At 39.1% G+C, this 15,510-nt stretch overlaps 1 protein-coding gene across 1 annotated transcript in view; it reads left to right on the top strand.

Annotated features, from left to right (window-relative positions):
- DYNC1LI1 (dynein cytoplasmic 1 light intermediate chain 1) overlaps positions 1 to 7,006 on the top strand; it is a 50,350-nt gene extending 43,344 nt beyond the window's left edge. Inside the window, exon 13 of the mRNA XM_069088578.1 lies at positions 6,055 to 7,006. Within this exon, the coding sequence (XP_068944679.1) occupies positions 6,055 to 6,167 (113 nt within the window). The 3' untranslated portion in view covers positions 6,168 to 7,006. The remainder of the gene's footprint in view (positions 1 to 6,054) is intronic.
- The last annotated feature ends 8,504 nt before the right edge of the window (positions 7,007 to 15,510 follow it).

Below are 15,510 nucleotides of genomic sequence, written 5' to 3'. Positions count from 1 at the left end.
CCAGGGAATCAGGGAGTGGTCAGACAGGAGGTGGAAAGGTTGACATCTTAGGCATCAGTGAACTTGAAATTGATAGGAATGGGTGAATTTAATTCAGGTGATCATTATGCTATACTGCTGTGGGCAAGAATCCCTTAGAAGAAATGGAGTGACCCTCATAATCAGTGAAAGGGTGAGAAAAGCAATACTAGGGTATAATCTCAAAACAAATCCAAGGGAAACTGTTCAGGTAATACAAGTGGCACACACTTACACAAGTCTGTGCTCCAACCACTGGTGCCAGAGATGCCGAAGTTGGTCAGTTCCATGAAAACCTCCATGATCCTTTAGAACTAATGCCAAGAAGACATCACATTCATCCTTGGGGATTGGAAGGCTAAAGTAGGAAACCAGAAGGTAACTGAAATGATGGGCTAGTTTGGCTTTGGAGTGCAAAATGAATCAGGGGAGAGACTAATAGAATTTTGTCAAGGTAACTCACTAGTCCTAACAAACACTCTTTTTCAGCAACTCTCTATGTGGACATTACCAGATGGTCAATATCGAAATCAGATTGATTATACACTTTGAGCCAAAGGGTCAGATAAAACAAGATCTGGAGCTGTCTGGCTCAGATCATGAGTTTCTCATGATCTTAAATTGCAAAAAGGAGGGACAAGCTAAATCACTTCACTTGTGAATATGAAGTGGAAGTGATAAATAGATTTAAGGAGTAGATCTGGTAGAGTGCCTGAAGAACTGTGAATGGAGCTTCACAATACTGTATAGGAGACAGCAACAAAAGCACCCCCAGAGAAAAGTAAAGCAAGAAAGCAAAATGGCCGTTTAGTGAGACTTTATAGATAGCTACGGGAGGAAGGAAAGGGAAAGACATACCGAACCGAATGCAGAATTACAGAGCATAGCAAGAAGAGCTTCTTAAACGAGCAATGCAAAGAAAAGGAAGAAGACAGTAGGACTGGAAAGAGGAGATCTCAAGATCGAGACTTCTAACGGATGTTTCATGCGATGATGGGTTTGAAAAAAGACAAAAATGGTGGGGACTTAACAGAAGTAGAAGAGATTAAGAAGAGGTGGCAACAATACACAGAAGAACTATACGAGAAAGATCTGAACATTGGTGAAGGCCAGAATGGTGTGGTTCTGATCCAGAGCCCGACATCCTGGAGAGTGAAGTCAAGTAAGGCTTAGGACCCATTGCTAACAGTAAAGCTAGCGGAGGTGACATAATTCCAGCTGAACTATTTTAAATTATCCTCAACGATCATGCTATTAAAATGCTGTATTCAATATGTCAGCCAGTTTGAAAGACTCAACCCAGTGGCCACCAGATTGGAAAAAATCAATTTATATCCCAGTCCCAAAGAAGGGCAGTGCTAAGGAATGTTCAAATTACTGAACATTTGTGATCATTTCCCAACAACAAGGTTACGCTTAAGATTCTGCACGCTAGGCTTCAGTAATAGTGAGCCAAGAATTAGCAGAAGAGCAAGGTGGGTTCTTTGGTTAGTTTTTAAAAATGTACAATCTTATAAAACGTTTCCACATTAGTCATATTGTGAAAGAAGAAATGGAACAAGAGGAAAAAAAGACACACAAAAACATTTATTTAAGTGAAAATAGTATGCTTTGATCTGCATTCAGACTCTATCAGTTCTTTTTCTGGACATGGACAACTTTTTCCATTATGACTCTTGGAATTGTCTTGGATCATTGTGCTGCTGAGAAGAGCTAAGTCAATCATAGTTGGTCATCATACAACACTACTGTTACTGTGTACAATGTTCTTCTAGTCCTCACTTCACTCAGTATTTGTTCATGTCGGTCTTTCCAGGTTTTTCTGAAATCTACCTTCTTGTCATTTCTTTTTTTTTTCCTTTTGGAGGGCAATTGAGGTTAAGTAACTTGCCCAAGGTTACATGGCTAGTTTTTTTGTGGGGGTGTTAAGTGTCTGAGGCCGGAACTGAACTCAGGTCTTCCCAACTCCAAGGCTGGAGCTTTACTCACTGTGCCACCTAGCCGCCCCCTCATCATTTCTTAAGCACAATACCGTGTTTCCCCAATAATAAGACCTATCCCGAAAATAAGCCCTCCCCTTACTGTGTAAGATTCCTCTAAAATAAGCCCTCCTCCGAAAATAAGCCCTATTGAGATTGCTACTGTAGTGAAGGTGATCCCCTGCACTACACGCTACATTATGGTACCCTCTGTATGCACCGTCCCCTCCCCCCCCCGGGTGAAACACATGCCACGCTCTGAGCTGCATCCAATCAGAGCTGCAGCAGTGAGCGCGTCATCCTGTTCTTTATTGAATTCATTATTGAATAAAGGTACATTTTTTTGTTCACATTACCTGTTTATTAAAATTGCTGTCAATGTTCATTAAAATAAGCCCTCTCCTGAAAATAAGCCCTCTGGTGTTTTTCTGTCCAAAAAATTTAATAAGACAGTGTCTTATTATCGGGGAAACACGGTAGTATTCCATTATATTTATATACCACATCTTGTTCAATCATTCACCAATGGATGGGCATTCCCTCAATTTCCAAATTCTTTGCCAACACAAAAAGAGCTGATATAAATATTTTTTACATATGGGTTTTTTTCATCTTTTTTTATGACCTCCTTGGGATACAGCTCTAGTAGTGGTATTGCTGGATCAAAGGATATGCATAGTTTGATTGGCCTTTGGACATTATTCCAGATTGTTCTCCAGTATGATTGGATCAATTTCACAACTCTACCAACAATGCATTAGCGTCCCAATTTTCCCATATCTTCTCCAACATTTATCATTTTCCTTTTCTGTTATGTTAGCCAATCTGATTGGTGTGAGGTGGTACCTCAGAGTTGTTTTAATTTGTATTTCTCTAATCAAGTGATTTAGAGCATTTTTTTTATATGACTGTAGTTAGTTTTAATTTCTTCATCTAAAAGTTGCTTGTTCATATTCTTTGACCGTTTATCAGTTGGAGACAAGCTGGTTTTCAAAGAGGCAGAGGAACTAGGGACCAAATTGCCGACATTCACTGAATTATAGAGAAACCAAGGGAGTTCCAGAAAAACATCTACTTCTGCTTCATTGACTACATTGTAGCCTTTGACAGTATGGATCACAACAAAATGTGGCAAGTCCTCAAAGAAATGGGAATACCAGATCATTTTACTTGTGTCCTGAGGAACCATATATATGAGGGCCAAGAAGCAACAATTATAATTGAGCATGGAACAATTAATTGGTTTAAGATTGAAAAAGAAGTATGACAAGGCTGTATATTGCCACATTATTTATTTAACTTTTATGTTCCATCATGTGAAATGTCAGGCTGGACAAATCAAAAACCAGAATTAAGGTTGCCAGGAGAAATAATCAACAATTTCAGATATGCAGATGATGCCACTCTAATCGCAAAAAGTGAAGAATTAAGAAGATAGGTGAAAGAGGAGACTATAAAAGCTGACTTGAAGCTTAACATAAAAAAAATAGAAGATTTTGGCAATTGGTTCCTTCACTTCTGGGCAAAAAGGAGAAGAAATGGAAGTATTGTCAGATTTTGGGCATTGCAGATGGCAGCTGCAACCATGAAATTAAAAGACACTTGCTCCTTGGAAGGAAAGCAATGGCAAATCTGAAAGCATGCAGTAAGGCAGAGATATCGCCTTGCTGACAAAGGTTTGTATCGTCAAAGCTATGAGTTTTCCAGTACAATGTATGACTGTGAGAATTGAACTATAAGGAAAGTTGAATGCCATGGAACTGACGCTTTCAGATTGTGGTAGTGCTAGAGACTTTTAAGAGTCCCTTGGACAGCAAGGAGGTGAAATCAGTCAATACTTAAAGAAATCAATTCATACTGTTCACTGGAAGGCCAAATACTGAAGCTAAAGTTTAAATACTTTGACCATATTATGAGAATACCAGACTCATTGGAAAAGACCCTGAAGTTGAGAAGGATTGAAAGCAAAAAGAGAAGGGGATATCAGAGGATGAGATGGATAGATAGTGTCATGGAAACAACAAGCATGAGCTTGGATAGACTTGGAAAGATAGTGGAGGATAGAAGGGTTTGGAGTGCTATAGTCCAGTGGGTCATGAAGAGTTAGGCACCACTAAATGACTAAACAACATTTACATATCCCAGTACATGTTGTAGATCCCACCACTACAATGCAAGCTTTTTGAGGGTAGGAGCTGCTGCCTTTCTATCCCATGTACCTGATTGTAACAGCAATGTAATATTCACAATGTCCTCGGTGACAATAAATATAATAAATATGTTGGTATAGTTGTGAATCACAAAATGTAACAGGCTCTCCATGTGAAGGACCAAGCCAAAGCATTTATTCAAATACCAGAAAGCTGAGTCCCTGTATCAGCAATGCCATATTCACAATGCCTATGGAGATTACAGATATGCTGATATAATTATCCATCACAAAATACATCATGCTTGTCATATAAGGGAATAAGCTGGAAAATTTATTAAGATACCAAAAGACTGAGTCCCAAAACCAGAAAGTGAAAGCCATCAGAGTAGTTATGACATTGGCACAGGTAGATAAAGTAGAAAGCACCCACATTTTCAAGCCTTTAAAACAGAACAGGCTACCTCAGGCAAAGGTCCTCCTCTCCTCACTCACACTCAGCCTCCGCACAGCTTGCTCCCAGCAGCTCCAGTCCCCCATAGTTCCCATCCCCAGCAGTCCTCAGCAGAAGTTCTGGCTGGCTCTCCAAAGAAACTCTGCCACAGCTGCCTCTTGTATCTCTGCTGCTGCTGCTGCCGTCACCGCTGCAGCCAACACTGCTGCTGCCATCACTGTCACTGCTGCTGCCACTTTTGTCTCCACCTGCTGCTGCTCACCACACTGGCTCCAGCCCAGCCCCTGCTCCTCCCTGCCCCACCCCCTCCTGCCATGTCAGCCAGTTCATCCCACTGGGAGATTTACAAGTTCTGGATCTCAATACCTGACACAATTATGAACCCGAAATTAAGTACTAAATACCTGGCAGCCTCCCATACAAGAGGCATGGAAGATATTCAAGTCCCATTACCATTCCACTGATACAGAAGCTTATGCATTGTAGACTTTTAACTCCTAGTTGAATTTAAAACTAATGGGAACAGAGACCAGACCCCCAAATAGTAATCAGTGAGTGTCTGTAAGTAGTGTCCTGCTGCCGTCTTGTTACTGGTACTAAATGCATTCTCTCTTGTCCTTTCCCTGGGGCCTTCGCAGAAGCATCACCGCTCCTCATGGCGTTTAACGATTAGGTTGTAAGTGCAGACAGTCACATTCTTTGGGCCATATGGAAAGGTGACTGGAAACATTTTTGTCAGACACTTCAGTTTTTGGTCTTCAGATTTTTGTGCGTTGAGTATAGATCCCAGAGAGAAGCTGCATGGATTGGGGGATGGTGTGAACTCAGGGACACCAAATGTTACATTTGGCCCTTGTCGCTTATTGGCTGTGTGACCTCAGGTAACTCTGCTCACTTGTAGAGGGGTTGCTGGATGAAATTGCAAATCATTGATGGATAGATTGTGAGGGAGGGGGACAGTGAAAGGGAGAAGACAGCCTTGTCATCTTTAGCTTCAGCAGATCCATCAGCCACTTTTAACAGGTTTGTTCTTTGGCACTCTACAAAAAACTCAGTTTGAACAACCCTTAGGTAACAGACAAAGGCTTCAAGTTTCATATGGTTAATCCCCTATGTGGATGATCCACTCATAGATTATTTGGTATTGCTTAGAAATTAGTAAAACTTTGGGACTCTGCTCTATTGGATTTATTCTAGTTGCTATTGACAAGTCATATGAAATAATAAACCCTAAAAGTCTGAGTGTTGTTAGAGGGATTACTTCCATGCTGGAAGTTTCAAGTTTGACATCCTTTTGGTAGATGGGACCTTTTTCAACTGAATATTTGGCATAACTTATTGTGTGAGACATAATTTTAAGTTTAGTTGATGATTAGATTTTTATTAGGAGCATTAATGTAAATGAAGTACTATTTCTTGTAAACTTACCTTTTTATTTTTTCATTTTTCTGTAGGCCAGAAACCTGTCTTGACAGATGTTCAGGCAGAATTGGACAGAATTTCACGAAAACCTGATATGGTTTCTCCTACAACACCAACGTCCCCTACAGAAGGTGAAGCATCTTGAAGATACCAAATAAAGCCATTTATTCAGTTTTCTGAGATAATGTAAACTTGCCTCTGCCTTTTCCTTCAAAAGTGGAACTAGGGAGTTGGAACATTTTTTCAGAAGCATAAAATTGATGTCTTTTTTGTTGCCCAATCTTACAAAAAGGGAACTGTACAAATGGAAAATTAAACTACACTATGTTGGACTGCCGTTTGCATTGCCACTTTGCATAAGGAAGTAATTTTGAACACTCAAAATAATTCTAAAACTGCAATCTGTCCATTTGATCTTATTCTAAATGCCATTTGGGTTGTTTTTTTTTTTAATGGGAGGGTTTGGGGATGGGTGGTAAGCAATATGCAACATGGGCAGTGGACTGACTTGGAAGTCTCTGTCTGTTTTAGAGTTAGGGCTGTTAAGATGGTAAATGAATTAACCTGTTAGTTTTCCTGGAAGACAGATGATGATCATTTGTTCACTCTTGTGTGCACCAACATGAATGAATTCAAATTCTATTTACTGCCACGTGTGGAATGTGCTCACCAAGCTACTGGATTACATCTGGGCCCGTAGGCCTCTTGAAAGTTGTGGGGCAGTGTCCTCTCCCAAGTAGATGGCCTAGAGAAATGTTGCCCAAGTTGGATTTAATTAACTAGGTGGAGAAGACAGCCCACTGCCTAAATATGTAACAAAGAAAAATGCAGAGGTTATCAAAATGAAATGGAAAAACTATCTCCATATTTGTTTCTCAATGGCCCAGCCTTAATACTCCCCTTTATGTTTTCCCTGTTACCGTGATGGTTTTAATGATCAGTCTTTTAAACTGTAATCAGTTAATAAAGTATTTATTCTCTGCATTCAGATTTAAATAATCCATTGCATTTTCTTATGTTTAAATTTCTATTTATTAGTTAACAAAAGATAAAGTCTGCTAGTATTTTTATGTTTGATTCATTAGGATTATTAAGCATACTGATGATTCCCATCTTTTCATCCAAATTTTTCTGAGACAAAACTGGGTAAGTTTACTTCAACTTCCTTGATTCTGTCTACCAAGGAACTCTCAGGAACAGTGGTGGTTTACTTGTTTCTCTATGGATGGAAAGTTTTCACATTTGGGAACTTTCCGTAGCATTCAGCCTCAGAGATGATTTAATGTCAGAGGCTGCTTTTTCACATTTGGCCAATATGCTCATGGTGAGCTGCCCCTTTCCAAATCAACACTTGCATCATTTCCCTAGTGATTATCAATAGCTGGGATTTTAGAACCTAACTATAATACCATTAAATTAGAGAATATTTTCATTGATTGATTGATGACTGCAACTGTGTTAGGCCAGCTTAAGCCAATTAGGTTATTATTTTAAAATTGCTTTCTTTTAAATGACACCTCATTTTCTAGGCTTTAAAGATGTGTTCTATATTCCAAAGATATTCTTTAGAAGTCCCTGAAAGGCAAAGAAAAGTCATCTTTCAAAATCAATTTAGATGGGGTGGCAAAGTGGCTCGGTGCTGCACTGGCCCTGCAGTCAGGAGGACTTGAGTGCAAATGCAGCCTCAGACACTGTGTGACCTTGGGCAAGTCACTTGACCCCAATTGCCCTGCCTTCCCCCCTCCAAAAAAAAAAAATCAGTTTAGTTATAGGAAAAGCATTTGGTTTACTGCATATCTGTAACTGAACACAAATACTAAAGGGGTATGAGCTTTGTAGCTTCTTATATAAGGGAGTACTTGGGGAGGAAAGGATGTTTCTTCATGTTGAAAAGTCATCAATTTGAAAAAATTTTCTTAAAACGTAGACAAAAGAATAAACTTTCAGCTCAGTAAGTGGTTATACAGATATGTTGTAATGATACCAATTTTTCTAAACCAGTACTTGATACTAACACAGAATGCTACAGAACCAATAACATTGGTGCTCAGTCTGCCCATCTGTACACCTTGAATATCTGCTTCTGGGTTTGCCTGCCCAGGGTAATGGGCTGTTTCCTGTAGGGCATGGGGATGGACCACAAAGCCCTGGAGGAGAAGCCATTTCTTTACATGCTGTCTGGGATCACCGGTGCTGGTTGCTGCAGAGCAGAAGTGTCAAACACTGTCCTGAACCAGACTGAAATGTACTTGGGACATATTTAATAGAATAAAAATACAGTAGAACATAGATAATATTAACATGTGGTTTTCTAAATATGATAAGTCTAGTGACCCCATTTGTATATGAATTTGACACTACTGTTCTGGTAGGTTCTTACCTTCAGCCTGTCTCGGTGCTAAAACTATTTTTGTACTGATCAATGTTTGCAAGGAAGGCGCTTTGTTTTTGAACATCTCAGCGTCCATCTGAATCTGCAGGTACCAAATTTGGAGACCCTTTGTGAGACTGGACAAATGGTGCATATATTAAAGAAGTGCTCATTATACGTGTTCCTTTTTCTTTCTTTTTTACTTTTATAGAGAATCACTTTGCTTTTTTAACTGTTGAAATCACAAAATGCCCTATTTGCCCCCATATAGTTGTCTCATTTAAGATGTTTATGCCGTATTAAATTACTTTGCCCCTTTTTATGAATTCTTTGTATAAGCTAGTCGGATTGAGTCCTCTACTGAAGAACTATGTATTCCTTAGTTGAAAGCTTCTCTATTTGCCTTAATTTAAAGAAATGTGTAAAATGAATACAAGCAGTACACTTAGTGAAATGGGTTAAAATACAATAAGGAGAACCTTGCCTCAAGATTATTTAAACCCTTCACTTAGTGACCCTTTTGGCACCAAAAAATAAAACAGTATCATGGATAATTTGGAGTAAATGCCTTATCCATGGGTTTGCAAATATGTGATATGCAAAACAGGTTTTTAAGTTACTCATTTGCCATGTTTGAAACTAAGTAACAAAATCAGTTTGGGTGTTTTTTCCACCTCAAGGCCACCATCTATTAGAGAGTGCCAATGATATGACAACACAGTAGTAGCAAATACAGGACCCGTTATGCTAATGTGTGTAATCTTGAAAGTAGAGGTACCCCCAACAACGGGGGGGGGGGGGGGAGGGAGAACAGCCCATCCTAGGCAAATTTTGTTGCAATTTAAAAAGAGATGCTCTGAAAGTTATAAGGGAAGTGATACTAGTCATTACAAATGAGTATCAACAATGGTGAATTGTAATTTTTCAAAGAAACTATTTACCAAAAATGTATACACTGCTACTATATGCTCTTTTTGGTGCCTAATAATCAGAGCATTGAGTTTTCTTGTAACAAAGTGGCAATATTTTTGTTGAAGTTTCTGGAAAAAAAAACAACTGAAGTTTTTATATTCACCTTACTAACACCCTTGTATATGTATTTTAAGTTTTTAAAAACATCCTAAGCAATGATCAGGTCCCAAATTAATATGTCAATTAAGAATATTTTAAAGTATTCCAGTCCTGGAAAAATTGGAGGAAATAAAAAAGCTCGTGTTTCTTTTCCCGCCCTTTGGGGGATAATAACCTTGCTCCTTAACTCTCAGATTTCTGTAATAAGTGGTTGATAGTATTGAATGAGAAGAACCAAGTGGAATGGCACGTGTAAAAAATAGTTTAAAGGTTTAGTTGTTGAAAAGGCATTTAGTAAACTATTTTAAAATTAACTAACTACTAAACAGCTATACTTCCTTGATACGTCAGTGAATGTGTGATCTCACTAATATAGGAACTTCTCTAAGGGTGCACATCATAACCCATTTGTGCCTTCTTATCAGGTGAGAACCTTAACTACGTCTTTCCCTTAAATCCTCCATATGAGTTTCACCCAATGTCTTGAAGGACACAGAGGATATGTCATTTGTTTTTCCTTCACTTATTCCTACATTTATCAATACATTGTCCATGTCTGACACTTTACCTCTTTACTTGTCTATTTTCCACCATCCCTCTGTATGAAGGTATTTTTCATAGTGCTCAAAGTCATGATTGGTCACAGCATTGGGCAAAATTTTCATTTCTTTCAGTGTTGTTTTCCTTTATATTTTTTAAAATATAAATTTATATGAATTCTTCAGTCATAGTTTCTTTTTGAATTTAATTTTTCATTTTGTGAAATTTTTTCTTTCTTCTCTCTCCCAATGGGAGAGGGGAGAACCTTTGTAACATAAATAGTTTAGCAAAAGTAGTTCCCTCATTAGCCATGTCCAAAAGGTCTATGTCTGCACCAAGTCCATCCCTTCTCTCAGGAGATGGTTAGCATTTATCACCAGTCCTCTGATTTCATGCTTGATCATTTCTTACTGTTGTTGGCTTGATCTTAGTCCTGAAATCTTTCAAAGTTGTTTGTTGTTAAGATGTTATTGTATAAATTGTTTTCCTAGCTCAGTTTTACTTCATTTTGCATCAGTTTATACACATTTTCCCAGGTTTCTCACAAACTCTGTTTTATCATTTCTTGTAACACAATAGCATTCCATCACATTCATATGCTTCCTTTGTAAACTGCCTGTTTGTATCATTTGAACCTCTATTTAAGGATTAGCAAAGGTTTTTTCCTCCCTTTCAAGATGGCTCCTCTTTCTGACTATTGATTTGGTTCACTGCACAGTTCTTCATTGATAATATACTGCAGTGCATTCTTGCCCACTGGATGTATGTTCTGGGTGATCCACAACTTTAATTTGTCAGAAATTGTGGTGTTCCATGACTTTCAGCCATACAAAATCACTGCAAGAATATTGGTATTAAAAAACAAGTGAACTTTTGTCCCAAAGTCAATCCAGTCCACCCCTTTCCAGTTCAATTCTGAGGTCTAACTGCTTATTCCAGTGTCTTTGGACTGTCCCCCTCTCCATCCAGCTGCATATTAGAGTCTGGACAATAGGAATTCTTCATCCATTTTATTAATCAGAGGATCATGACTCAAAATAGTTATTGTATTCTTCAAAGAATCTTATGTGACTTTACATATGCATGATAAGCCTGCATTTTTGAAGGTAGTTTGGTATAATGGATTAAGATCTGGCCTTGGAATTAGGGGTCAGGATTAGAAAGACATTGATTTAAATCCTGCTCTGACACTTGATGACTTTGTGACCCTGGGCAAATCACTTAACCTCTTAGGACTCTAGACAATTCTCTAAAAGTTGAAGCCAAGGTGCTGATGCATTGGTGGGGGAAGTTTCCTCACCTGGAAGTTCCCTGTACCAATGAAATCTTATTCAGTCCTTATTACCATGAGAAACATTTTATTGCATGTGAGCCTATAAGTCAGCATTGTGCTTTTGGGAGTCAAATGTGGTTTTTTTTTTTCAAATAGTAAACAAGTACAGTGGGAATTTGTATGACTATAAATAGATGTAACCTACTATAGACTCACCTGTGGCCACTTTGTTCTCCCCTCCAACCCTCCAGGATCCCCTCAATGTGTGTGTAAATTATTCTTACAGAGAAGTAGAAAAGTGAATGCAGGAACACAAGGTTAATTGTAGTAGATATTTCTTAGTTTGCCAAAAAAAAAAAAAAAGTCAATTGATTTTTTTCCCATACATTTAGTTTAGTGTCATCATCTTGAGAAGTGACCTGTCAGTACCCTCCAAGGAGTGGCCCCTCTCTCTAGAAGAGCCCTCCTCTCCATACAATGTACATGGGATTGTCACCCCACTCTCATTTTCTTCAGTGATGTTTCTCCTTCCGAATGCATGTGCTACTAGATCTGTTCAGTTGTATTGGTTAGTCTTGCTTAACTATTTCTTGGTTCCAAGAGTGTTCTGCTGATACATGGTACTGAGATTTTTTTCTAAGGAATCATGATGTTGAGTCCAAATGTGGCTCCATTGTCCAAGAAAAGGAAGCGTTATCAAAGTCTCAACATGTCTTTTGCATTCTTCCTTTCCTTGTCTTTCCAGTTTAATCCTTAAGTGATTGCCTTTGAAACAGTTTGGCAAAATTTGACTCACCAGTTGGAAAAGTAGAATCAAAGTGTTACAACCCCCACCCCTCAAACACACAGAGTTACCCTAGTTTGCTAGCTTGATTTGGTCAGCTGTCAATTTATGGGACAATTCTGGTTTGTATGAACCAATGCAATATAACATACTGTCTCTGTCCAGACCCTGAACTTCATTTGGTTGCCAAAATCACCAAGCTTGTTTTCTTTCTTTTTTTTTTCTTTCCAGTACTTTTATTCTCTACCTTGAAGAAGGAATAAGGCATTTGTTGTTCATTCATTTCAGTGGTGTCTGACTCTCTGTGACCCTATTTGGGGTTTTCTTGGCAAAGATACTGGTGTAGTTTGCCATTTCCTTCTCCAGCTCATTTCACAGATGAAGAAATTGAGGCAGACAGGGTGAAGTGACTTTCCCAGGGTCACATAGCTAGGAAGTATCTGAGGCCAGATTTACACTCAGGAAGATGAATCTTCCTGATTTCAGGCCCTAACGTGTATCCACCACTAGTTACCATAATAAGGCAGATAAGAGTTTTTCAAAAGGACACTGTAGCAGGAAGTACATGTTGGGGACAATCAGAAGTAATATGATGTATTGAGACATTGGTGCTTAGATAGAGATTATGTATGAGAGAGAGGGAGGAAGAGAGAGAGAATATGTTTATTAAACACTATGTTTGCCAGGTACCATGCTGAGCAATGTTGGCTTCTACGGATATAAGCCAACAAGACAGCCCCTACCTTCAAGAACTTATATTCTAATTGGGGAAAACAACTCAGCAAAGGCAGGGTGTGGAGCTGGCTAGAAAGTGGTAGCGTGAAAGTCTGCTTATCAAAGCGGGGAGACCCAGGATAGAACCTAAGGTTCCAAAGACTAAGAAGTTAGGATGATGGTGCGAGAATGTGTTAAATGGTGAGGAGCTGGCTAACAGATCCTCAGCTTTGGATTTACATTCCCATTGCCTACCATTGTGGGCACTTCATAAATATTTCTTGATTGATTTTTGTACTCTCTAAAGCAATCAAGGATAATCTCTAAATTCAGCCCTTCACCCTCCTATCTCTCCCAATCCATCTTTCCTACTCCTGCAAGATTCATTATCCTTATGTCACTTGTCAGAAATCTTCGGTTTATTCTCTGTTGCCTACTGAATAAAATTCAAATTTTCTTGTGGCATTCAAGGCCTTCCTTCATCTGCCACCAACTTTACCAATCTTACTTCATTATTACTTTCTTCCACATACTTGCTCTAGCCAGCCAAAACATTGTTCTTTATGCCCTGTGTTTTTCTGCTTTCATGCCTTTTTTTTAGTACTAGATATGCCTTGGGCGTAATGTTCTGCACTACGTTTTCACAAATATTTTCCAAATGAGTGAATGAATGAGAATTTAGAGCTTCTTAGATTACTGCAAATAAATCCTTAAAGAATCATTTAGGGGGCAGCTAGGTGATGCAGTGAATAGAGCACTGGCCCTGGAGTCAGGAGAACCTGATTTCAAATCCAGCCTCAGAAGCAACACAAAAACTAGCCACGTGACCTTGGCAAGTCACTTAACCCCAATTGCCTTGCAAAAAAAAAAAAAAGAATCATTTGGGCATCATTTCTAACACAAGTTATTATCATAGCTCATACTGAGATAGAACTTTTTGTTTTGAAAAGTATTTTTCCAATGTAACACCAATGGATATAGGTGTCTGAAGCTGGTGGTGACCAGGGATAGTCTGGTTTCGCTCCCTACTCCTTTTGTCTCTGGAGATTTGATCAGTCAGTCACACCCTAGTACAACAATTAGCTCACTTTTTAGCCAAGTCCACATGGTTCCCTCTCCTGCTGTTTTATGGATTCTAAAATTAAAGGAAAAGTTAGCAAAATCAAAATCACTCAGAGCCCCAAGTTTAGGAAAATCCCTAACATTTAGACAGATGTTTTGCTGTCTGCCTTAATTTAAATAGATATTTATCTCTGGCTATCCCCCAGCCTCTTTATGGTTGAGGCAAAATTCAGTTTACCAAGTAAAGAAGCGTTCAAAGTATGTTCCAGTGTCTGCTAATGGCCAACCACCAGGAAGGGATGCTGGAGAAAGAGCAGACCTCTTCTTGGAACTTTCCTCAATCCTAGAAGGGTTGAGTAAAACTGGTGACTTCAGTCTGAGTCTTCTGCTCTGAGATGAATGTAGTGTGGGCCCAGGGCCCTCCTTGAACCCTCTCTTCTTTGCCATAGTGCCATTCTATTCTTTGTGGCTTCTATTTACTATCACCCTAGTGCCACCAATCCCTTCCAGCTTAGCTGGTCGAGTCCTGGGCAGGACTGTAGAGGATGACCCCATTGCTGCCGCAGCCACTCTGCTATTGCTCACTTTCCTTCTGTCTCCTCCCCCAATAGAATTCTAGGGTGTGATTCAGTTCTACCTCCTGAGCTCAAAGATCACACATAGCTCTGGGGATTACTGGTAAATGTTTAACCACTGGCTGAGAGCAAATGTAGTCAGGACATACTTTTAAATTTAAGCTGCATCTTTAACATTTCTTCATTAAGTCTCTTAAGTCTTGACTAAAGTGAACCATTTTGAACCCTCTCTTCTCCCCCCTCCCCCCCATTCCCTGAGAAAGACCTAAAGTCTGGATTCGTCAATCAGGAGAAAGACATTTTTGGCCCACTCTGAGCTTAACCTACGATTTTGCCTTGCCTGCTCTGGCATAACAAACATGCTTTGCTTTGCTCTCTGAGTGAACCCCAAAATGCCCCTTCCTTGGTCAGCAGCTAGAAGGCCAGATGAAGCTGATCAGGAGCCTTCTGTTTATGACTGTCCATAGCAAGAAGCCATAAACTGGACATTATCTTGATAGTTTATGGACACATGTTAATATATTATATATATATATCTATATATATATATATGATTGTATGTATATTGTCATGGTAATGATAAAGAAAACACAAACATCCTGGATCTATATTTTCAATTGACACTTTGACATTTTTCTTAATGTATTTACAATCTATCCTATTAAGAAATTCCTTTCTCATACTATGGTTAACACATACAGAGGCTATAATTTTGTTTGATACAGGCAGCCCAAATTGGGATTGCTCTAAACCTATAAAGGGGCTCCTTCAGCTTGTTTACCTCTGAGTTCACAATTATTTACCGACTCTCACGCAATGCTTGATTCTCTGGCTTAATGAGAATAAATAAGCATGTACAGCCTGATTCTGTTTGTTCCTTTGTCAAACCTTTGGTTAAGAGGTGGACCCCACTCTTTTTGGTTTTATTTTTTAAATTTTTTGATTTTTGCTTTTTGGAGGGGGAGGGCAGGGCAATTGGGGTTAAGTGACTCGCCCAAGGTTACGTGACTAGTAAGTATTAAGTGTTTGAGGTCGAATTTGAACTCAGGTCCTCCTGACTCCAGGGCTGGTGCTCTATTCACTGAGCCATCTAGCTGC

The sequence above is a fragment of the Petaurus breviceps genome, unplaced genomic scaffold (genome assembly GCF_028583685.1).
Source record: "Petaurus breviceps papuanus isolate PSGF00001 unplaced genomic scaffold, PetGlider_PUasm1.0 185, whole genome shotgun sequence".
In the NCBI taxonomy this organism is placed as follows: Eukaryota; Metazoa; Chordata; class Mammalia; order Diprotodontia; family Petauridae; genus Petaurus; species Petaurus breviceps.
This window is presented reverse-complemented; position numbering and strand designations above follow the sequence as displayed.